Source organism: Ochlerotatus camptorhynchus, unplaced genomic scaffold, assembly GCF_037179485.1.
Source record: "Ochlerotatus camptorhynchus isolate MF236.1 unplaced genomic scaffold, CSIRO-AGI_Acam_v1.1 ptg000530l, whole genome shotgun sequence".
Taxonomy (NCBI): Eukaryota; Metazoa; Arthropoda; class Insecta; order Diptera; family Culicidae; genus Ochlerotatus; species Ochlerotatus camptorhynchus.
Window position 1 is genome coordinate 5253041 of NW_027041014.1, and position 26377 is coordinate 5279417.

Consider the following 26377-nt stretch of genomic DNA (forward strand, 5'->3'; position numbering starts at 1 on the left):
TAATTTTCAATTCCCAGTGGTTCAAAAGTTCTAATTTCTTGAAAAAAGTTATTTTTGGAAATCGGCAGCAAAATAAATTTAGATTTTATGTTATTTCACTCTGCAACTCATGATCAAATTTTTGCTTTCAACAGCCGTTTTTGCACTTTGATTTATTGGAAAATATCTAACCCATCACCTTGAAAAATAAGGCATTACTCAAAATGGCCGAATTCTTACACAAACTTGGTTCATTGCCCCTAGTGATTAGTTATGTGAATTTTCATTGAATTGTAAAAGGTAAAACGTAAAATTTGTTTATTTTTTCGCTATTTGGCCTGGAACAGCTGAGCTAAGGTGATTAATTTTTTGTTTTGTTTATTAAATTGATTTGATTTGATAAGGCTCAATCGTATTAACTTTACACCGCCGAGGGTTCACTATACAAAACATCTTAATACTATAGTCAAACGATACAACACAATAAACACTTTATCTCCCGCTACCCAATAAGCCTCCTCCATCAGAACGGGATCCGCTTCCATTCCATTTCATTGTTTGGCAGTATCGTCAAAGAGGGGCAGAGCGCTTCCATTGCAGCAATAGACGCAAAACGTGGTCATCACTCACACACTCAACACGAAGCGGTTGCTTTCCAAAGTCGACGACGCATCCACCGAAAGAACGGCTGATGAAGAACAATAACGAGGACCACACAATGGTTGCTGCCGAGTAAACAGACGATCGTGTGACACACACGGAGAGTGGCCTGCTTCTGTCGACAGCCGAGTGAACGCTGAGGTGGCCTATTGGAATGCATTTTTTTTTGACGTAGGACTACGTCTGTGATTTCTATATGGGGTACACTTGGTGAAAACCGAAAATGGAACATGTAACAAAATTATGAAAGATTTTGAACGTTAATAACTCAGCTGCCGCTGGACCAATTTCAATAATTTCATCACCAATCGATCAGATATATTTCTACGCATATGTAAAACTTAAGACTTTATCATTTTTTAAAATGTCACTATTGAAAATTGCACAAATGTGCAGCTGTTGCAATGATAATTAAAATCATCACCGATTGTCTGCGGAAAGCGATTTCCCTAACACAGATTTCAAAGCTGCATTCCATCCGGTCTCACCAAACGTTGTTTATTCAACCACCACGTGGTGAGTGGTGGTATTCTCCAGTACACAGCGAAATGCTCCCCGCAAGCAGCTAGCTACCAAGGCTGGCCTCAACCGCTCAATGGATTCAGTTCCAGTCACCGTGTGTGGTGGTGTCCGGTCGTCGGCATCAGCTGCAGCAGCAGCAGTGCTTACGGCGCGTGGCGTTTAACATTGTTCTCAAGCACCGATTGATTGATTGATTTATCTTTATTTGGGAGGCTTTCAGCCTGAGGCTTGTTCGCCTCCAACGCAAGCACCGAGCTGCAGCCCACATGAGCATCCATAGAAGGAGGAAGAAGCCGCACCGCTACTGATTGGAATCAGTAGCTCTTCGTGAGTTGCTGTGGGCCATCTGTGTCAAGCGCGTCATACTAAAGAGTATAAATAGAGAGAACGCCGCTCAAATTTCTATTCCTACACAAAATACAAGCTCCTGCTGCAGTTAACAAATAGTATTTATTATATAAGACCACGTAGTCCTACGTCACTTTTGCGTACAACCCCATAGGGCGTTTGTTTTTTAATCGATGCACCCTAATGCAGCATAGATTCTTCTGGCTTGAACTTTTTGGAAAATACTTTCTCCTCCACAATCTACTTAGTTGCTTCCATCTGAACGGGATTCACAGCCAGTGTACAATGGCCCAAGCATTTAGAAAGACAAAAATGTTTGCGCCCAGACCGTCAGTTTTAGTTAAATAGTGTTTTGGGGAAAGTTTCTTCATATATTTTGGCCAATCTTTTTATGTCAGTTAAATTAGGGTGGTCAATTAAATTGGTGAATTGAAAATAGAAACTTTTTTGTTATTTGGGATAGACGAATGCAGTATTCAGGATGGCTAGTGAACCAGGAAAACCGGAAAAAAGTCGGGAATTTATTTTCACCAGGAAAAACCGGGAAAAAACCTTGAATTTCATAAGTCCACCAGGAATATAATCTTGTTTGTATAATTTAAATAGGTTTTAAATTTTATGCATGTCAAAGTTTATTTTTATAATCAGGTCAAAACATACCATTTTGTTCAAGCTAAATCTTTCACACAACTAAACATTTATGAACAAAATTTACCCTGAGAATTTAGTAAAAATATTTTGTATGATTTGTGCTTAATTGATAGCAGACTTAAGCAGTGCCGCCGCGTAACTACTTTGAAGGTCCTGTTCAACATGTTCAATACAAAAGTTCTGTTTCTAAAAACTTCAGATAAGGCATTCGAACTTCATGCAAGCTCTACAAAATTCGGGAAAGTCTTACAAGTTTCAGGAAAATCCTGTGAACTACTGTGATGACCTACGACGATCAGGAAATCTCTCCGAACCTTCAGAGAAGTTCTACAAATTTCAGAGAAGTCTTACGAACTTCAGGGAAGTCCTTTAATCTTTGGAGAATAACTACGAATTTTACAGAATTTTCTACAGATTTAATGTAACTTCTACGACATTTAGGCATTGCTTAAAACTTAAGGATAATCCTATGACACTTATGGATTTTTTCCGAGCTTCAGAGAAGTCTTCAACACTCTTGGGAAGTCCTCTGAACTTACACACTTAGAAAATTTTACAGAAATTTGTAAAATTTAACCGAAATCTCAACAGCTGAACGTTCGGTAAACAGTTTCGCAGATTCCTTGTAATTTTTCACAAATATCTGTGATTTTTTCACAAATATCTGTAAATAATGACAGGAAAACTATAAAATTGTTTACCGAACGTTCAGCTGTTGAGATTTCGGTAAAATTTTACAGAAATCTGTAAAATAATCTTAGTGTGTAACATAGTTCTCCAAGCTCAAAAAAGTCCCTAGAACTTCCGAGAAGTCGATTGAACTACAGGTAGTTCTACGAAATTCATGGGAGTTCTCCAAACTTCAGGGAATTTCCAAGAAGTTAAGGAAAGACCCACAAACTTTTGGAAAACCCTTCGATATTTAAAATTTTATGAACTTCAAGGAAGTTCTTCTCAATTTAGGGTCCTCATATATTCAGTTAAGTCCTTCAAACTTCAGGGAAGTCCTCAGATCTTCGGGAAAGTTCTTCGAACTTGAAGGAAGTCTTACGAACTTCTGAGAATTTCTACGGACTTAGTGGTACTTCTACGATATTTAAGAAATTCCTATGAATTTAAAAAAAAAACTCCGAGCTTCAGGGAAGTCCTAAGATCTTAAAAAAAAGTCCTTCGAACTTCGGGGAAGTCCCATGAAATTCAGGCAATACAAAACTTCAATGAACCCTTCAGGAAAGACCTTAACGCTTCAGGGAAGTTCTACGAACTTTAGGGAGTTTCTATGAACTTCAGCAGTCGGTCTTTTTAATAATAAGAGTTATTAAACCAGCGTTGTTTATGAAATCTTTTAATCATATGATTTTGAAATCATGTTGTAATCAAAATTCCGCTAGAAAAGATCCTTGATCGTTGACAATTTGCGGAAAATTTAAGCAAACTGGAAATCCGTAAAATTGTTAGAAGCAAATTTTTGTCAAGTAAAAAAATGAAGTGCTCTAATCTTCATAAAACTTTTTATTAAGTTCATGGAACAGGCACGTAGCCATGGGGGGGGGGCTATGGGGCTGAAGCCCCCCCCCCAAATTATTATAATCATGTGGAAAAAAACTGATCCAAGATAATGGATATCTGTTACTTGTACTGTACAGGTAATAGATATCCATTACCTGGGTAAGGTTTTTTTTATTTTTCATATTATATTAAAATATTTTATGGACGAGGCTTCAGGCCTATAGCCCCCAATGGGGCAATGGGACTCGGGCTGTTCCTATATAGTGTGCATGAACAATTTATGTTTGCAGCGATTCTGTTAAAGATCATGGGACCATCGAGTTTTTATGAAAGATCAGCCTCGTTTCACTTCCGTAGGAACTAGGGTGTAGACCCAATTTGTAGCCTTCTTAACATAATCCGCACTGTACTCCTCTTTTTCAAGCAGGATTTCATACAAAATTGAATTTTGCTGCAACAAATGACTTCTTAATTTATTTACCTTTCCATATGTACCATTGGATTTAATAAAGAGTCACACATTGTGTCTATTTAGATTTTAACTCTTTAATTGTTCAAAATTCAAAATAAATTACTTTTCGCTCAAGCCACCTTGTAACTTATCTGCTGTAATTTTTATGATATAAATCTAAGTGATTTTACATTGTTCCTGCCTTGGAAATTCAGTATTTTAAACAGGTCTTCTAAATCTGCATGTCAGTATAACAATTCACATTAAAACTAAAAACTAAAACTATATCTTGTCTATGTATAAAGGGAATTATTCGTTGCAATTAAGGATTGCAACGATTTTTCCCTATAATTATTAATTATTTTGTTTCTAGATAGAGCTGAAATTAGGGCATAACAGCTTTTGTAAACAATGGCTTTGGTTGATTTGTGTTGGGTATGTTGGGTGTCTTGAGTTGCTAGAAATTTACGAGAGAATTCATTGTTTATAAAAGCTGTTACGCCCTAATTCCAGCTCTACCTAGATTTGTTATAAGGTCTCAACATCAGAGTTGCGACCTATCACAATCACGATCGCCAAACAGTTGATGGTACTAACGCTTTGTACATTCCTGTCAATGTGCTCTTTGAAGCTCTCTCGATGCCTATCCATCAAGTTGACGAAAGAAGTAAAAAACAACTAATGAATGTCGTTTTCTGTTGTGATCCATCGCCGATCTGGTCAATCCCGACAATCACGACACTGATCTGTGCTCGTTTTGAAGCAGTTGCTGCTTTGCTTGCTTATTTGAGTGTGTTGGTGAGTGAGCCCAACAGCTTCCGTTTCATGTTGCCTGCTTTGTTTGTAACTCACACAGTCGCACCTGCCGAGACGAACTTGGAATGCGTAGGCATTGTTTTCATTTTCTTCTGTCGCTTCGCTTTTTCGCATCATCGTACTGTTTTCGTTGTGCTTTTCATCATCAACAGCGAGTGCATCGTTTTGCTTGTGAGCAGCGACCATCACTGATGATTATTGTTGGCCATGGCTCTACCTCTCACTGCGTGACAAAACGATCTGTCAGCGATAGTCGGTTGATGCGAAGACGAGTGTCACGTGAATGTAATGATATTTTGCATCACTGGGTGGTTGCAGGTAAAGGTGGAATACGAGCTCTGGTGCCGGACATCCATAAATATTAACAAGAATTTTGAGCCATTTGGCCTGCTTGATTAATGTGACTCGACGTATTTTCCAACAATCAATGTTTTGTTGAAGATTTTGGTGACACTCCCGGTCACTACAGCCAGTGTGGAAAGATCTTTCTCCACACTGAAACGAATTAAAACTAATGGGAAATCAACGACTTTCGGGCTTGGCTATAATATCAATTAACTGATTAGAGTAAAGCTAGAAAATTACTTTTGTAATAACCAGGTATAATGTAAAGGATATGGCTCTACGTTGTACTGTACGTTGCCCCAGATTAAAACGAATAAAAAAAAAAATAGAAATGATGACACATGGTTTTGACCGATTTTGGTTAAGGTAAAAAAAACAGTTTATCATTCGATGTTTAGTGTGCGCACATTTTATAAATAATTGAAGTTTTTATGTCATAAAATTAGCTCCCCCCGAAACCAAATGCTGGCTACGGGCCTGTCATGGAACTGTCCTGAACTGCCCAAAGTACGGAACTTTCATGTAGTCCTCGGAACTTACAAAAGTTTTCGAAACTTATCTGAATATTTTGGATAGTGCCTTAGGACATCGTAGATCGATATTTTTGATTGTATTGATCAAAAAAAAGCAATTTACCGTGCTGGTTATTCATGGAGTATCCAAGAATAAAGGGCGAACACGAAATTATTGCGACACCGAAAATGTCATGCCAATTTTCTTATAATGTTTAGAATCAAACCAAAATTTTAGGGTAGTTTTATACATAATTTTACCTCAAAAATCAAAAGAAAAGTTAATCGATGGAGCCTTGAGTGTAAAATTGAACGCATTTTCGCTTGATGCCCTCCATCAAAGTCTTTACAGTGTCATTCGGTACCAATTTCTCAGTTTTTTTTTTTCATTTTCTTAACATGTCCTTCTCGTCTTTGACTGTCTTCTTGCTCTTCCGAAGTTCCCGCTTCATTATTGCCCAGTACTGCTCCACCGGACGCAGCTCCGGACAGTTTGGCGGATTCATGTCCTTTGGAAAAAAAAAATGGACAGAATTGGCCTCATACCACTCCAGGACACTTTTAGAATAGTGGCATGATGCCAAATCTGGCCAAAATAGCGTCGTCGTGCTGCTGCAAGAACGGCAAAAGGCGCTTCTCGAGGCACTCAGATTTGTAGATCTCGCCATTTACTGTGCCCTTTGTCACGAAAGGCTCACTCCTCAGTCCGCAAGAGCAGATGGCCTGCCAAATGAGATATTTGGAGGCGAACTTCGACATATTCTTCTTCTTAAATTTGTCGTCCACATCGAACTTGCTCTTGCCGGTGAAAAACTCCAACCCCGGAATTTTCTTAAAATCGGCTTTTATATACGTTTCTTCGTCCATCACACAGCAGCCATATTTTGTCAGCATCTTCTCGTAGAGCTTCCGTGCCCGAGTTTTAGCCGTCGATTGTTGCCGCTCATCGCGGTTTGGGAAGTTCTGTACCTTGTATGTATGTAGTCCAGCTCTCTTCTTTGCATTCTGGACGTAGCTCTGCGACATGCCGATCTTTTTAGCCAAATCACGGCTTGAGACGTTGGGATTTGCTTTAATCATCCGCTTCACCTTTCCCTCCGTCTTTTTGTTCTCCGGTCCCGGTTTTCTTCCAGCTCCTTTGCCGTGGTCCAACGTCAACCACTCCTGGAACCGCTTCAACACTCTGGAGACGGTTGAATGGTGAATGTTCAACATTTTTCCCAACTGCCGGTGCGACAGGTCAGGAAATTCCAGGTGTTTGGAAAGAATTTGTTCTCTCAACTTGCGTTGGTTCACCTCCATTTTCGTTGAATCGAAAAACACGACTTCGAGTTTGACAGCATGTACACAATACACATCAATGAGAAAGCGTGCAAAATTTGGTTGATTTTTACCCAATGGTAAAAAAGTTATGCCCTGTTGAATGTGTCGCAATAATTTCGTGTTCGCCCTTTATATACCATACCATGGCACCTCAGTAGGCCTGGGTTCAATCCCAGTCGGCGCCGCCGGGATGTTCTGAGGCATAACATCTCTGATCACGGGAAGTAAAGCCGTTGGTCCCCGGTTCATGAGTTGATGAGTCAATAGGTAAGGTCCAGGTGTAGGAGCTGCCTTCCTGGCGTCGGTAGCATTGGAGCTCAGCACGGAAAACAAGTTCGACGGAAAACAAATCAAGGAAAAAAACGACCTTAGTACAAATACACATGATATAACGCTTTTAACCGCAGCTTCCAGTTTTTTTAAGATTGGCAGTTCATCTGAGTGCGTACTGTTGAGCACTTCGCTTACTGTTCCACTTTTTGATTCGTCGATTTCTTTTGCACTTTCACTTCTGTTCTGTGCAGCTTGTTGGTTCCGAAATAGTTACTGACAGTGCTACTAGAAATACTTTTAAATATTTTTAAGATCAACAATTTAAATCAGCTCTAATATTTTTCAAATGACCAGTTCCGAAAATACCGGTATTTTCACATGCCAGTACCGGTATGTCGATACTAGAAAATCACCCGGTTTTACCGGAACCACAACCCTAATTGAGATCATTTTAAGTGCAAGGTTAAGTAAATAGCTTGAAAAAAAAATTAAAAATAGAAGAAGTTGAATAGAATTGATACAGGTTTTGAAAATGTATGTACTATCCCCTTAATTGTTAATCGCCCACAACACCCCGATGACAAATTACCGATGGCAGATTAAATCCTCAAGTACACAATAATCATCACTTCAACTGACAATGTAACGAACAAAGCTCCCGTCTGCACTGCCTGCCAAGGTGGCCCCTGGAGTTCGGATCACATCACCCTTCTCGATCCCTGCTGCTTCACACCAATGTAGAGCCGTAATAAGTGTCACCACACTTCAGCAGCACCCACCAACATCGAAGATTACAACCGATAAGATTGAGCTTTTCCCCAACCCATGCTCTCTCGCCACCACCCTTTAATGTTAGTGGTGGGGGGGGGGGGGGAGAGGGCGCCTTCCATACTGCAATTTGTTATTTGTTTACCCACTTAGTCAATGCTGGGAGCCTGGGTGTGTGTGACTAGAAGTATGACTTAGCTCTCGCTCTACTGCGGCAGCAAAGGGTTTGCCCGCTCAAGGTGATTGAAAGCATTTGGCCACGTGGGGCCACCCTGGGCTACCTCCAAGCAGGACTGACCGGGTCAGCATCAGCATCAGTGCAGTTTATAATTTGCCCTACCGCATGCATCAAGTGGCGCGACATCGGTCAACAGTACGGCCATTTGCCGTAAGTCGTACCGAAGTGATTGATTTCCGATTTATGCCGACGGGTGCTATCCATCGGAGCGCAATCAGCATTGGCATTGTTGCCACGGATTTGATTAATTATCGATAGGTGGAGAACGTAGCTTGATCGCTTGCGCTAATCTGTTTCCCCCTGTTTTTCTGTTTGATTTCAGATACGACTGTGATGACTCCAAAGCTGCTTGTAAAATCCTGTAAGTACAATTGTTTGCTACCACTACTGCTCGAAGTGTAATAAATTACCGTCCGCGAGTATTTGTTTTCTGCACACTTTGTTGCAAGCCGGGGGCGGTGAGAGCCGGGTGAAAACTATTCCCCGCAGAGAACTTTTCCTCAAATGATCGAGTGGGAGGAAAACCGCTTTTCCGGGATGCTGCGTAGTTGTTGTTGTTGTTGTTTATTCCCGCGCGCACGCTTGGGAAAGAGCCTGGAACTAATCCGGCCGTCAGCTGGTCGTTGTTGGTGCGGGTACATACAAATGCAATAACATGGTTAATTAGCCGTAACTTGACAGTAAAGGGTAACTTTGCGATGCAAAAATAATTTTCGCTACGTTAACATTGTTGCTGCCGGTGGCAAGTGTTTAACAAAGTGGTAACTTTTGGAAAATCTTTTCAATGTGGGTAGCATTAGGTTTTCAGCAAGGGTTAGAAATAGTTCAATGGATCTTGTTGGAGTTTCTTTATTTCAAGTTGATTCTGTAACATCACAATTCCCACTGCATTGCTGTGGAATTTTCCATTCGTCTCACTCCGAAGGACGTTCGTTGAATGATGCCCTGTTGAAAAAAAAACATCTCTCGCCCACTGAAACGTCTTCATATATTCGTTTTGGCTGGCATTACATCGTAAAGCCTTACTTCCAACCCTCCCATGTCATGTATATGTACATTCATATGACATACCATTTGGAAAATTTTCACCCCCAAAATAAAAGTCTAATCTCTCAATTCGTTCAACGAGAATGCTTTAGTATCAGTCTCGTCATTTCTCTTCTATTCGACAAAAATTACCCTGTTTTGCTACAGTGCAAATTCGATTCTCGGTCATGGATCGTCGAGATACACCTTTTGATCTTGGGCCCGCAAACAGATGGAAGCGTCTCGAATTTGTGTGCCATCATTTTCATCTTCATTCACCGATGGGGGGGCGTGGATATTCGGTATTAGATATAATTACAGATATATCACTTATTCTGTAGCTGAATGCCGCTCCTTTTTTTGAAGGGTTCAACATTTTGAACCGTGTAGCCGGAATACCTTTTGCCGGAATTGAACTGTAGGCCCCCAACGAAGAACGCCGTCGAGGTTCAATTGTCATAACGTGAACGACCAACGACGAAGACGGGGACCAGATCCTTTCCGGGCTTTTTATTTGTTCGCGTCAAGGACGTATCATGACGACGGTGGCCCGACGGCAAGAGGGCTTGCGTGTCCTTTTCCAATTGTGTGTGATCCAATAGACGCAAAGATAGGACATTTTCCTGGAAGGGAAATTTCTGGGCGCGGGTATTCTTGGGCGTAGGAAAGACGATTTCTCGGAAGAATGTGCTTGCTTCTGTCTTCTTTTTATCTGATACGAAATGCGATGGAACAGATTTTCTGAGGGTTTTCCAGTTGACATGGAGATAAACGCGGAAGCAGGAACATAAAAAGGAGAGTGCTCCCTACTTTACCAATGCCTAGGGGAAAGTGGGGCAATGTGGCCACTCGATTGGAAATCAACTTACTGAACACATTTTACAAAAAATCTGATGATGGCTTAATGCTCGAAGCCTACTTCAACTATCCATTTAGTTTTAGTCTAAAAATTACTTTTCGCTTGTGCGAATATTTGGAAATTTTTGAATTAGCTTAAAACGCCAAAAATGTTAATCAGAAAATAAGGTCTATCAGTAGTATCTTATAACTTATCGTTAAGATTCGTTCAGCAGTTGTATAAATGGTCATTGGTTTCTTATATGACACGATGTTTTTCTATTTTTCAATAAACAATAAAGTTTTTCTTACAAAATATTACTTAAGTCCATTCGAGGCAATATGAGTACCACTGATATTTCAAAAAAATTCTACTTGAGTTCTTCAATTTTGTATTCTGCTATTTAAAAATATGAATATATCATGTGAAATCACGGTTTGAAGCAGCTATTCTTCTTATTTTCGTCTTCTTCTTCTTCTTCTTCTTTTTATTCTTTGCATCTCAAGCTTATTGCTTATCGCATATTACAGGGCTGATAGCGAGTCACTTTTTAGTGACTTGGTCACTTTTTTCAAGCCAGTCTTTTTTTTTAAGGCCAAGTCACTAAAGTCACCTTTTCTTGTAATAAGTCACTATTTTAAACTTTTTTAAACGTGAATTTATTTCAAGATTGATCATTCTTCTGGATAGGCCTACATTTTGTTCTATTTTTGAACAATTAGAACTTGATGACGGTATAGAGTTTTTTTACGTTTCATCGTACTTCTTTATCTACAGCGTGTTCCCTGAGTTTTTCAGGTTTTTCCATAACTTTGGCGGATTTCCAGGTTTATAATAATAATGTTATTTATGAAATGCGTTAAAAATATGTTTTTAAGCCACGACAATCAGTTTTAAAGAAACAGCTTTACTATCAAATCCAATAAACACTTACTGCATTTTAGTAAGTCTAAGATCACAACATTTTTAATGTCTTGACGTTTCGTACTAACAAAATTGTGGAAACTTTTGAAGTTCTATTGATCTAAGAAAAGCTAGATCTAGAGATCTTTGGGGAAGTCCCCGAAATTTAGCCCAGACTATTGAGTTGGTTTAAAAATCTATAAGCGTGAGTTTAGTCAAATTCAGGATAGTTCCATGAGGTGCTGAAATAAAACCCATAAGATGTTCCGCAAGAAAACTTATGAAAACTTCACAGAAATCCAGAGAATTCCAGGGAAGTTTAACGGTGTTTACGAGAATTCCATTTATTTTAAAGTAGAACCGAAATCTTCACTAGAGTTGAGAATTGTATGGAAGCTCCGAGGACATCAAAACAGATCAGAGAATTAAAGGACAGTTAAAAAAATTCAAGGAAATTGCAGAAGCCGGAATTTCCGGGAACTTTGGTTTGCTCAGAGAATATTTCGGGAACGCAATAAAAATTGTATGAACATCCGAAAAATGTGAGAGTATTTCAAGGGTGTTATTTCATGGAAATTTCAAGAACTAAATAAATCGAAAATTTAGCTAAGTTGATAAGAGAACATCAACGAGGTTCCATTAATTTAAAAAAGCGAAAGCTTTTAGCATGCACCGATATTTTCAAGAAATTCCAGAGAACTTCTAATAAATTTAAATATTTTAAGATTGTTTCATTATATTCAGTGAAGTTCCAAGTAGGGGAATTTACGTATTCTCGGCAACCTAAGCAGCGACCTTCTTTCTATAGCCTTTTTCTCTATGGAACGCACACATATGCAGTATTGGTTTGTTTACAATCTTTTGGTGCCAGCTGCTCTAACAATTTCAGTCGAAAGAATTGTTAAAAACTGTTTTGAAACGCTTTTACAAAGCTCCAATCTTCTCTAGTGAGAGCGAGTATTGTCGGCAACCAGTTTTTCTTCGGCAACCGTTCCATTTGAACTGCATGTAAATCTGCTGTTCTATTATCGCCAACTCGAAATCAGCTACAATTTGTAGTGCGTGTGTTTCATTTCAAGAAAACCCTGCTAGATTGCTTTTTCTCAGTGGTAAAAATATAGTCAAATTGAAGCTGAAAGCATACAGAATCGTTTGCATGCATTCAGCGAAGTGTTTTCGTAAGAAAATTCAGTGAAAATAGTGTTTCAATTTGGGTTGCCGAAAATAGTCTGTCATGCCAAAGCCGTCATTTCCCCTACTTCAAGGACGATCGGATAACATCAGAAAAATCACATTAACTTAAGGAAATTTGCAGCGACTTATAAGGAGTTCCTTAGAAAAATTGTAGAACTTAAAGGCAATTAAATCAATTTCAGTAAATGCTGGGTTCTTAAAAAATATACTGAGGCAGGGCATTCTAGAAAATTTTGTAACACTCACTCCATGTTGTAAATAGTAAATTAGTCATAAATAAAATAAGAATGAAATATATCGAATCCATATGCCAAAAACTATGCCAGTAGCAAAACGACACTGATCGATTTACTATAAAAATAGAATGCCTCGTGAGTAAAGGCCGAGTCCAGTGAAATCTTCGGGAAAGTTGGGAAAAGAGAGAGTGTGGCTACACCCGACTTTGAACGAAGGACCAGCGATCGCAAAAATCTCTCGCATTGCCGATCTAGTTCGAAGAAGTTCGCGGGAAAATCGAACTTCCGTTAAGTTCGGCCGAGGTCACCTTCCCTAATCTGAGGGTAACGGTTTCGCTTCACTTTCGTCCGAACCGCAGATTGCAGTGGAAGTGTTTCATGTTGTTCGCGTGATAGTTTCGTTTTGTAAAGTGAGTTAAAGCAACGTGGTTGTACTTTTATACTTAAATCCTAATTTCTCCTCGTTGATTGTTTAGCTATAGTTATAAATCAATACGTAGTGTGCGTCTTAGACTAGGCTTTGTGTGTGCGAAACATAAGCTAGACCAGGTAATGTGCTCGTTAAAGAAAATCTGTGCATTCTAGATAGAGCTGGAATTAGGGCGTAACAGCTTTTGTAAACAATGACTTTTCGGGATGATTTCTAAAAAGTCAAGGCTCGTTCACGCAAATCAACATCACCATCGGATAGGGTAAGACTTACACTACCCGATGGTTCCGTTGGTTTGCGTGGACTTGCCTTGAATTTCTAGAAATCTTCGACAGAAGTCATTGTTTACAAAAGCTGTTACGCCCTAATTCCTGCTCTATCTAGCATTGTGCTTAATGTTCTTTTCACCAGCCGACGGCTACGTTTACGTTTCCAACGTCATCATCTGCATCCCCGGGGCGAATAATCCCGGCAACCGTCACTTTGTCCGGTGGAAAGCGATCCGCATCTACATCGCTGAGCAGGGCTTCGTGGTTCGTCCACCCACGTGGAAATCGTTGGCCAACGGTCGAACGCGCATCGATTGAAGTAGCATCGTCGCTGCGCCAGTAACAGCAGCGCAGCAATCATCAGCAGCTAAATCAACTGGTGAGGCCGTTCTGTTTTTTTCGTTGAGTGTGGCGTCCGGCGAGGGCGCCACGGACGACCTTTTTTGCCGACCATAAGGTCGAAGAGCATGAATTGCTAATATTTGGATTAGTCCAATAATTGTAAGGTTGGGGTGTCGGCAAGACAAATGTCCGCACGTATCGTCGTATATGGATGCCCACCCAACCCATCAATGTTAGACACCCGGGTGCTAAGCTTTGCCGTTCCCCGCTTGCTGCATCGTCGTCAGGAAGAAACACAAGAGCACTGCGCAGATAGAAGGTAGTTACGCACACAAGAATAGGACTAGGTAGAGAAAGATAATAAAGAGGAGTAGAAAAATAAAAGCAATGGAAATTTCGTGAATGCACGCTCTAGTTATAATAAAATCTAAGCTTACCGTTTTCCGTTGTGAAATAAATGTTTGATTTGATTTCGATGTAATGTTGTCCTAAAGGGTGATACGGTCAAAATTTGGTCAATATCAACTTGACGTATTTCTTTCAATTTTGCATTTAAAAAACCTGAACACCCCTCATTTTGAAGGTGTGTGTGTGTAGAATGTTGCTCCTATTTTGATTTTGGAATTCACTCTTCAGTTGTCAAAATGCCGTCCAAGCAAGAAGAGCAGCGTATCAAAATTTTGCTCGAGCATCGCGAAAATCCGAGCTACTCGCACGCAAAGTTGGCTAAATCGCTAAAAGTTGCCAAATCAACCGTTACAAATGTAATTAAAGTGTTTGGGGAACGTTTGTCGACAGCCAGGAAGTCTGGATCGGGGGGAAATCGAAAACCGGAAGCCGCTGAGACGACAAAGAGAGTTGCCGGTAGTTTCAAGCGAAACCCTAACCTCTCTCTCCGAGATGCCGCAAATAAGCTGGGTGTATCGTCTACAACCGTGCATCGAGCCAAAAAACGAGCCGGACTATCGACTTACAAGAAGGTAGTGACTCCAAATCGCGATGATAAACAAAATACGACGGCCAAAGCGCGATCCCGGAGGCTGTACACGACGATGCTGACGAAGTTTGACTGCGTGGTAATGGACGACGAAACCTACGTCAAAGCCGACTACAAGCAGCTTCCGGGACAGGAGTTTTATACGGCAAAAGGAAGGGGAAAGGTAGCAGATGTTTTCAAGCACATGAAACTGTCAAAGTTCGCAAAGAAATATCTGGTTTGGCAAGCCATCTGTACCTGTGGCTTGAAAAGCAGCATTTTCATAGCTTCCGGGACTGTCAACCAAGAAATTTACGTGAAAGAGTGTTTGAATAAACGTCTGCTGCCTTTCCTGAAGAAACACGGTTGTTCCGTACTGTTTTGGCCGGATTTGGCATCTTGCCATTACGGTAAAAAGGCCATGGAGTGGTACGCCGCCAACAACGTGCAGGTGGTTCCCAAGGACAAGAACCCTCCCAACACGCCAGAGCTCCACCCAATTGAGAAATACTGGGCTATTGTCAAGCGGAACCTAAAGAAGACCAAAAAAACTGCTAAGGGCGAGCAGCAGTTCAAGGCAAACTGGCTTTCTGCGGCGAAGAAAGTGGACAAGGTGGCTGTACAAAATCTGATGGCAGGGGTCAAGCGTAAGGCCCGGCAATTCGGATTTGGAAAAGCGGAAGCCTAACTGAATATTTTTCCTGAATTTTATACTAATTGAACTTGAAAAAGAAATTTAATTTGATTTTTTAAATAAACGATTTCACCGATTTACACGCGTTTTCCCTTGACCAAATTTTGACCGTATCACCCTTTATTAAAAATTAGAATGAGAGGAAGAAAGTGTCTTCACGTTGTTTCGGGTCCGTGTAATTCTGTTGTTGTCTTCCGCGTGGTCGGAGTTTGACTTTTATGTTGCGTACCTCTTTCGCTGCAACTGCGCCTCTGGCGGAAATAGGTGGAACTACCGATGAGGAAAGCTTGACGTGTAACGTCGTTTTAGGTTTGTGTGCTCTCTTACCGTGAGCTTTGCGGAAATATTTCGAGGTGTGAGATATTATGCTGTTTTTGCAATAAGGGTTTCTACCCGTTCAATTTCGGTGGTAGTGAAGCTGGCTCGATCTCTTCTTTTTAGGAATATTACTATTGGACTCGCCCTGGGGCAGTCTCATCCGGGCAAACTCAACATGGCATGCAGTCTCCTTTACCGGAGTGGCGCTTAAGACGCATACTTAATCGAGATCGAGATACGAAAACCTAAAGAAGCTCCTGAAATTTCAGAATAACTTTGAAAACTTCACAGAAGTACAGAGATCTTCAGAAACATTTCGAGAACTGCATAAAAGTCTATGGAACTTAAGGAAAGATCCGAGGACTTCAGGAACTTTTATGGACATTTCGGGAGCATCTCAAATAAGTTTAATAAAGCTCCAAAAACAAAGAGAATTTCAGGGTAGTTCAGTTCAATTAGTTTCGCTAGATTAGCGGGAAATTTCAAGAAGTTCTCAGATTTTCAGAGAATTTTAGAGATGTTAAGAAAATGATTGAGGTTTTCACATAAGTCCAGAAGTTCACACAAGCTTAAACATTTTTAGAACAGTACAATTAAATTAAAATTGTTAGTGTAAAATCATGTTTAGTAAGAAAATTATTAAATTTCATGAGTAATGATAAGATTCCCTGATACTTCCAGGTATTTTCATTTTTTTATGTCACTTTTTAGTCACTTTTTTACAACTATAAGTCACTATTTGGTCACTTATTTCTTCAACATGGTCACTAAAATCACCATTTTTGTCAGCATTGATCCCTACCAGCCCTGATATTAGCATATTGCATGCTCTCAAATTAGTGTTCTTAGATGCACTTCCACACTTATTAATTGAGAGCTTTCGATGCCTGTACCATTTTTGCATTAATACTAATTAAATATTGTGTGGCAAGTACAATTATACTTTATGGGCAGTCGAGAAATTTTCCAACCCGAAAAAAATCTTAGAACCCTGCATTATTCTATTTAAAGATATGAATGTAAATAGCATGTGAAATCACGTTTGGAAGAAGCTGCATTGGTAAAAAAAATCAGTCATGCACTAGACTGAAAAATTAAAGCCTTAACTACCTACTGTCTATACTTCTTAAATTTATTTATTCTACAGAAAATAATTGCTTCTTTTAAATATTTTTGCGCTAAAACAGTTCATTGTTGATCCTTCTTGAATCCTCATGAAAGCAGAATGTTCTTACCGGTTTTGTACTAGGGTGCTCAGTAGACTGATGCAAAATTTGACTTTTTCGCTCCACAGTGCTTAAATGGTTTCAAATCGGGTCCTGATTAGCCTCCAAAAGTTACAACTCATTTGGTTAGAAACAGACTTCGCACAAACCATTTGAAGTTTACATGTAAATTACTATGGGAAATCTCAACTTTTTGCTCATTGCCTTCTAGTCTTTTTCCATATTGAGCTGCGAAACAGTTCGATAGCCATTCTTATAGAAAATTTTCTCATCTACAACTTTGCTGCAGATCATTTCTATGTAAAACGAGACAGGAAAAAGTTATTAATTATTTAAGAGATTGATAAACTTATGACATGATCAAGCAACTGCTCTGTAGGCAACACTGTATTTTGCAGTGTGACATAGTAGCCATGATTTTTGTGTCCTATTCAACGCCCCAGAAACACCAATGTTGCCTGCTGATCAGTTGATTGAGCATGATCATAAGACATCAGCGCATTGAACCATTGATAACTTTCAAAAAATGGTCTTCAGCAAAGTTGTAGCTGGGAAAATTTCCTACAAGTACAGGTGAAAGTTTTTGAAGCAAACGGATATGGTGAATTATTAGATAGACATGAACAAAAATTTTGGTTTTACCATAGTAATTCCCATACAAACTTCAAATGGTTTGTGCCATCTCAGTTTCTCACCAAATGGGTTCAAATTTTGAGAGGTTTGTCAAGATCAGATTTGGAATCGTTTAAGTATTGTGGAGCGAAAATTTCAAATTTTGCATCACTCTAGTGCTCAGACTACCCCGGTTCCGATCACAAAACGATTTTTTTTAAAAATATTCTCTCCTAAGATCCAAAAGTTTACTCTTAATATTCAATTTGTATTCATGATGTAAATAGGGCTTGAAACTATCAATTTGGATAAATATCATTCGAATTTCTCACTAAATTTGGTATCATTAGTGATGATTTTCTTAAGGTGGACAAACTGCCCCACTTTCCCCGATGTTACTCAATTGGTAAGTAACGAGTAAGCCGAGAAAAGGTCAGTCCTGTTTTCCTCACAATTAGATTAAACGATTTTTTTTTCTAAAATAGCTACGAAAAGGACACTTTTTTTCGAATGATAAATTGCAGTCAACTTCCGATATCTTTATGTATAGGGTGTACCAGAAAGTATAAGCACACTTTCATCTAGCCGCTATTTCTACCCCGATGAAGTTTATCAGCTGTTCATCGATGTGTGTTGTTGTTGTTTACTTATTACTCAACAAGTTTTTGTGCGCAAAGTGCATTTTTTTACAAAACCATCAAAATGCAAGGCATTTTCCCGGAAAATCGCAAACAGATCGTGCACAAATGGTGCACTATTCCCAACCTATCAGTACAGAGATGTGTGTGTGTATTTACAATCTAACTCCCACTGACTAGCAGTGGCATTATGGATAGAATCCTCCTGCAACCATATTTTATATAAATAATTGCAAGAAGCTTAAATCCGGGAGTCAGAAGGTCACAGCTCTATCGCAACTCCAAAAACCCATTTCAAGCACGCAAGCATTCCGAAGCTATTTTCGTATCCGATAAGCTGCGCTCCAATACATTTCAATATGGGAATCATTAACAATTTACTAGAACTTTCAATCAAGCTGTATTGCTTGATTGCCCCGTATTTAATGAGTTGGAAATGTATGTACTATCACTAGTACTAGTACTAAAGTCTGGAACGCGCAAAAATTGGTCAACTTCAAATTGGTGAATTTCTGTTAAAAATGCATTTAAAAAAAAAAACTTGAACTGCTGCATTTGGAAGTCGAATGTATATACAATGGTTTCTATGATGAGTTTTCACCGTTTGCTCTCCAGTTTTCAAACTGACGTCAAAGCAAGAGGAGCAGCGCGCAGCAAGAGAATCCGACGTTCTCACACGCCAAGTTGGCAATATTGCTGGATGTGGCCAAATCGACCGTGACAAACATTTTAAAAGTGTTTGGGGAGCGTCTGTTGACCGCCTGGAAGCGGCGGCAATCGTAATCTGGACGTGGCAGCGACAACGAAGAAGGTGGCGGTGAAATATAAGTGGAATCCTGACCTCTCCATCCGGGACGTCGCTGGCAAGCTCAATGTCTCCCGTACAACTGTGCAGCGGGCCAAGAAACGAGCCGGGTTGTCGACGTTTAGCTGTATACAAATCTGCTCAAAAAGTTCGACTGTGTCGTCATGGACGACGAAACTTATGTGAAGGCGGATTTCAAGCAGCTTCCGAAACAGGAGTTTTATACCGCATCAGGAAAATGGAAGGTGGCTGAAATTTTCAAAACCATCAAACTATCGAAGTTCCCGAAAAATATCTCGTCTAGCAGGCCATATGCACATGTGGTCTAAAAAGCGGCATTTTCATTACTACGGGAACCATCAATCAAGAGATCTACGTCCAGGAGTGCCTGGAAAAGCAGCTGCTACCATTCCTAAAGCAACATAATAGACCTGTGCTGTTCTGGCCGGACTTGGCGAGCTGTCACTATGGGAAAAAGGCAATCGAGTGGTACGATGCGAACAACGTGGTTGTGGTACCCAAAGACCACAACCCTCCCAACAGCCCAGAACTCCACCCTATCGAACGGTATTGGGCCTTGGTCAAACGAAACCCCAAAAAAAAACTAATAAATCCATGGAAAACGAGCAGCAGTTTAAATCTAACTGGCGTTCGGTGGCGAATAAGGTCGATGAGACCACTGTGCAAAATTTAATGGAAGGGGTTAAGCGGCACGGCAGTTCGGGTTTGGCAAACCAAAAGAATAAACGAACAAAACTTTAAATATAAGAATTGAACTAACAGAAGAAAAATAAGAAGATTTTTGTGATATGATTTTTGACTGAAAGAAACGATTTTTTGTCGACCAATTTCTGCGCGTTCCAGTCTTTAGTATTCGTAGTATTCGGAAATTAAGTATGAAAATATTATAAAAGACACAATGGAACTAACTCACCAAATCTGGCCAAATGAACCCAACAAGCTGGGCTGATGTGTTAGACGGGAAGTCGCAATTGTAGACGGTTCGCTTCACGGGGTAATCCGGTTTGTGGTGGAGTTGGCACGGAATGTCCCGAATGTAGTCTTGAAACACCTCTTGGCCGTCAGACACATTCCGCACACTGTGGAACTCGATTCAGGAAATTCAAGTATCCGTTCATAACCAATATCACTTTACTTTTTTTTTAAATCCGGAACAACGCAAAATCCAAAAATGTGATGGGAAGAAAATTGCTCGCTTCCATCTACAATCACAGCAATCTTCGATCAATCTATCAGTAGGGAGGTTAGTGAAAATGGAGAAAGTAAGCAGTCCAAACCGCCATATGGAATTTCAGTGAAGTAGTTACCTTCGAGGTCACACCGAAATCTGACCGTAAACCGGGACCGGGGGACAAAAAACTAGACCGGAAAGTCACCCAAGCTTTCGTCAATAAGAAAAGTTCGAGATATGGCCAAAAAACTGATAACACCGAAGTGCAATGTCCAACGTGCCAAGGCAGAAAATGGGCTGAAAACGTCCAAGGAGCAGAAGAAGCCGAAGCGGACACAGAAACAAGCCGCATCCTTCAACCCGAGGGTTCGGAAGCTGTATGATAGCCTGCTGTGTGGCTGGTGTGGCTTGGTACAAAGCAAACAATATGTAATACGTGCCAAAAGAGATGAATCCTCCGAATTGTCCGGAGACCTGGAATATCGAAACTACAGGAACACTGCCTTAACCGAATCCAATCGAAAAATTTGAAAAATATTGGACAAAAGTGGCCAAAACTATCGCAGAAGGAATCTTTGCTGAAGCATATGGACAAAGTTAGATCACAATTTCGCTCCTTGGCATACCATTAAAAGAACTGTGGATGATGTACATCCAATTGCCCTTCGTGTTCCCAATCCACAAGAAAGGCTGCAAAAGGACTGTTTCAAACTACCGTGGAATAGCTTCGTTAAGTGCTACCTCCAAACTTTTTGGGGTGATTATACTCGGAAAATTGGTTCAAAGTTTTGCACACTGTATCTCGACGGTTCCACGACGACCAATCATCATTTGTGAAGTAGAACGTGGCCATCAAGTAGATGCCATATACACAGACCTCTCCGCAGCATTTGACAAAATGAACCATGACATTGCGTTGACTAAATACGATATGATAGGTGTTCTCGATGGCCTGCTTACTTGGCTCTACTCCTACCTGACTGGTCGAAACATGTCTGTCAAGATTGAAGACTATTTTTCTTCATCCTACCCCGTGACATCCGGCGTTCCCCAAGGTAGCCATCTTAGGCCATTTCTGATTCTGATGTACTTCAATACCATCCTGAAATGCTTTAAACTATCGTATGCGGACGATCTGAAACTCTACTTCGTGATAAAAGAACCTAGTGATGTCGTTTTCTTGCAGCAACAAATTGGAAGCCTTCACTAAGTGGTGTCGTATTAATCGCATGCCACTGAATGTCTTGAAATGCTCTGTAATTTTCTTTGGCCGTATATTCCGTTTCGCCAAAAAATTCAAAGATGTATACTGCCTAAAAGCATTACTCTGTTCTTTAGTGTGACCTATTTTGGAGTATTCGACGGTCGTGTGGTCTCCATACTACTAAAATGGAACCATGCGTATTGAAGCTATTCAACGGAAGTTCATTTGGTGTGCTTTAAGGCATTTTCGCTGGAATGACCCTAGAAATCTGCCTAGCTATGAAAGCCGTTGTATGCTTATCAACTTAGAGCTTTTGGATGCGAGACGCAACGTAGCAATGGCGAGCTTCGTCGGTGATCTTCTTCAGGGATACATTGACTGTTCTACACTGCTGAGTAGTATCGACATCAATACCTGCCGCCGTAATCTACGATCGCATGCTTTCCTGAACCAGCGCCTCTCACGAACAAACTACGGATGGAATGAGCCCATGCGGAGGATGTGTCGCATCTTTAACAGATGCTACAATGTATTTGAGTTCAATGTTGCCCGTTTTAGAAATAAGTGCAATTTCAAGAGTATTTTATGTTAATTTGTCTAGAATAAGAATACTGTCATTGGGGTGAATATTTTACCTGTTGACCATAACACAAATAAATAAATGAATTGAAAGAGAATACTATCGATAGCATATATATGTAATATATTTTTTTTTAATAATTAAAATAACGTTGTTTTATTGCAATAATAAACTGTGCTTATACTTTCTGGGACACCCTATAATTCCACTTGCCAATGGAACTCGGGGCCTCCCTTAGCTCAGTCGATAAAGGCGCAGCTACAAAGCAAGACCATGCTGGAGGTGGCGGGGGTTAGATTCCCGGTCCGGTCTAGCAATTTTTCGGGTTGGAAAATTTCTCGACTTCCCTGGGCATAGAAGTAAGATTAGACTTGCCACACAATCATATCAATGCAAAAATGGTACAGGCATCGAAAGCTCTTGATTAATAACTGTGGAAGTGCATCAAGAACACTAAGTTGAGAGCACGCAATAAGCTTGAAATGCGAAGAAGAAGAACATCTAACTTAATGAAAGCCTAAGTGATTTTTCGTAGCTTTTAGCTTTCGGATTTGAAACATCGTCGCTTGTAGTGGCTTGCTGACTCAGCAGAAAAACGCGGTCCCAGGAATATTCATATTAAAGAAATTTATAGTCAAATCGCTTGTTTATCGTGTATCGTCGATGCCGGGCTTGAATGGTTACAAGAACTCGAATAGCGGTATGATGTGATATGAAGGGCTCGGTGGCCTTGGAGCAACTGTTTTGCTTACTGAGCAAAACATCGTGAATCTTATCTCAAACCCATCCATATTCAAGATTTGTTAATCGTTTTATTTGTTAATATGACTACATAGTAATAACAGCAAATCGATGATTAAAACAGAGCTCGTTTGCCTAGTGGCAAACGTTTTTGCTTACTGAGCAGAAGACCGTGGGTTCAATCCCAAGCTCTTTCGCGTTATATAATCGTTTGGACATCAATTTAGCTTATCGTTTATCAAAACCAACCCTCTTATCCAACATCCCAGTGATTCCTCGTGGAAGTGCAGAGGATTTTTCGGCTTCCATCATAGCGAGTGTCACGTCAATACATTCCTACCCATTTCTTTCTTGACCTGTGTTTGGGCGCGGCCGGCGCTGGAATCCCTTGTTTGAGATCACCAGTTTTCACACATTGAGGATGATTGCTAGTCCCAAGCATCGTCTATTGGTTATTTGTGTAAATACAGCTGATCTGGCAATAACAGAGTAGCAATCGTGGGCGGTCAATCATCCTTATGCTCATGCTATAATTCCACTTGCCAAAAGGCAGCTATGTAAACGTACCATAAAAACAATGCTCCTTAAACCGTTGAAAATCGCTCAATAACTGTGTCGCTACTTAGATTTAAAGTCCTGACCATGTTTTGTTTTAAGCAGAGGAGAGGAGCGACGGGCGTGCATCTAGAATGGGCTTCCAAAAGAAGCTTATTTTTCAATGTTCTTAAGAAGCTGGTCCTGAAAGCTTGTCTGAGAATCTTCTTAGGAATTTTTTTTATCTTCTTTTAGAGGGTTATGCTAGACGCTTACCCGTCACTTCGCTCCCCTGACTAAAAATTCACAGGGCAGGACAGTAATTGTGATTAGCTATGCTGTCATTAAACGATTTTCAAAGGCTTAAGGAGCATTTCATCGTTTTGATGAATAACATTTTCTCTTTGCAAAATCTCGAGGTACCACTTTTTTTTTAAATTAATTTATTTGTACAGGCTTAATCGAACAAACTTTACCGAGCCAAGTTATCATTTGCGTTATACATAATTAATGTCTTAAATCTAGCGTTAAAGGAATTGAACCGAATACTCCTGGTCGTCTCGAGGAGATTTACATTTATAGATGGGGTGTGGGAGAAGGAGGTTTGAAATATGACTTACGATACAAATATTTCATTATTTCTAAAACATGAACTTATTCCTGTTCAACTTTATATCAGCAGTGTAATTATACAATTATTACAAAAAAAAAACAAATAACAAACAAACCACACACACACACACAAAATACAAACTAAACACAAGTTAATCAAATTGCAATCTATGGTTAATATTCTTCAAGAAAACATATATGAGTTTCATAAACTCCAGATCGCGTCTACACAAAATATCCCGAACTGGAACATTAGGTTGTCTGCCTCGAGTCCGAAGGGAATCGTACAGCTCAGATCTGCTTGCACGATGCTCAGCACAGGACCAAATTATGTGATCTTCGTCCTGGTAACCTTGTCCACATTCACAGAGATTGCCGTCCCCCGTCCAACACGGAACAAGTAAGCGTTTAACGAATAGTGATTGGACATGAGGCGAGACATCACACGAATGAAGTCCGACCTACCTCCAAGTAATCTTCGACAAGTTCCAAAGGTCCAACGCTAAATCTTCACAGATGTTTCAACAGTATAATGGAAAATTAGATGTTCTAACCCCAAGTTGTTCCTGAGTGCATCCTGTATGTCTTGTTATGGTTTTGAACTTGAAGAAAAGTTCTTTCCCTTTCGGAATCCAGAAAGTTGCTTCCATTCCGTTAACATCCGCATCCAGAGCTTTCGCAAAACTGTCAATCTCGATGGTCCGGAAGGGCCTCGTGCTGCCATTTGGAAAATAGAAGTATGGTATATATTTAACTTAATTTACGGAATTTACGAATAATAATTCTAGCTGTAGACAATTACTAAAGCCCTCTGAAATAATAATGGCTATTGATTATGCAGACGGGTATCGATGCTGTTCCTGGTTTTGACAAGCGCTGAGATCCCATTTTTATTTATTTTTATTCTTGAAGAATGTTCAATTTCAAGGATTTCAAATAGATTTCAAAAACTGATTTCCTGAATAAAATGTCTTAGCCCAAACGAAATCATTTAAATATCTTCAGAAATTGTTCCTTTGAAGATCACGGTACAAGGTTCGGCACACAGATTAGATTTTGAAATCCGAAGAAAACCCACTCCAGATCACTCTTTGATATGTATCGGTATAAGCAAAACAAGTTATATCACCATGTTGCAGATGGAAATGTACCGAGCTCATAAGAATGTGACGTTTCCTATGAATTTCGGTTAACACATTATACGTTATATGATATTTACTCATGCTTCAAGCACGATTCTCGTCTTTCTGCGAAGTGTGACAGGAGGGGGGCTTGTTCGCGAAACATCCATCCCTGTTTATTTTATTTTTCTACGTAAGCGATTCGAGTGACAATTTCCTGCATTATTCCTTCGAAACCAACGCCTAAATCCGTTATCCCATTCACTTCGTGTTGCTTTTAATCTTTGCTGCCTAGGTACGAGGAAAGAAAAAAGTGCGCACTTAAAGCAAGAATGGCTGCCTTTTGAACCGTGGCTCTTTCGTTTCTGCCTGCGTGCCTGTAGAAAATGAAGACGGATAGTTTCCCGGAATTTCCGGAAAAACGGAGCTTTTTGCTTTTCCGACAAGAAAGGAAACCATCCACCATTAATCAAATGTTATTAATTAATTGAAACTTATGAATTTGGCTTCATTCAACGACCCTCCGGCTGTGAGTGAGTGCTTGAATCTGGTCGAGATCTTTTCGTCCGGGAACAGTCAGCGAATTTTCCATCGAAAAACCAAATCGCTTCGATGAGCGACGGATTAGAAAAGCATTTCATGTGGAATCTTAGGGTTTTGTTTTTGCTGATTGGGAAGATACAGGCAAGATGGAAAAGTATGAAAAGGTTTTCCTTTTAATTAGTAAGGGTTTCTAATTGGAGGAATTTCCTTTCCGCTGGATTCTTCTGGCAACAATGTTGCCGACAGTCTCTGCGGCGCATTTGGTGCGTTGCAATTTTATTAGAGTCGGAAAAATGCTGACTCGGGGCAGTAGTCAGAATCGTGCATGAGTCAAAACTCATGAGGCGACACATACAATCACATTAGAGTTCAATAGCAAACCGATGGGCACTCGTTCCGGATTGTTCCGGATGTCCGGGTTTTGCATTTACCCTCATAAATCGCAGCAAGAACAATGCATAAACTTCAAGGCTTATTTCAGTAATCTAGTGAAGCAAATAAGGAGAGGTTTGGAGTCTAACATACGCAACCTTATCTTAATGTGGATTTTAGGGCGCTTCGAAATAATTCCAGTCAGGATAAGTTGGAAAATTTTAACGAATAAAGGAACAATCAAATTGATTAAGCATATACAAAAAACTTCTTGAATAAATACTTAACGAAAAATTCCAGTGACTTTTTGGAGCCTCAACAGTAAGGTTAGTAGATTTTGAGAAACAATCCAGGTAGTCGAATATCTGGAAAAACCTGGAAAATCAGGGAATATCAGAGATTTTTTTTTTGTTGGGGGGAGTTGAAGCACTGCGTCCATTATTTGAACTTTTGTGGTATTTTACTTTTGGACCTTGCAAATCAGGGAATCTTAGGAAATTTTATTCAAATTCAGGGTATAACCAAATAATTCCACCTATAATCGAATACGGTATGCCAATATCGGAGAGTTGTTCT

General features: G+C 39.9%; 1 protein-coding gene across 9 annotated transcripts in view; it reads left to right on the top strand.

Moving 5' to 3' along the window:
* The window catches only part of LOC135713046 (basic helix-loop-helix ARNT-like protein 1), a 288167-nt gene that overhangs the window by 197771 nt on the left and 64019 nt on the right, over positions 1-26377 (top strand). For all 9 annotated transcript variants that reach the window (XM_065236128.1, XM_065236121.1, XM_065236123.1 and 6 more), the window contains one exon: positions 8718-8756. In XM_065236128.1, coding sequence (XP_065092200.1) covers positions 8718-8756 — 39 coding nt within the window. The remainder of the gene's footprint in view (positions 1-8717; positions 8757-26377) is intronic.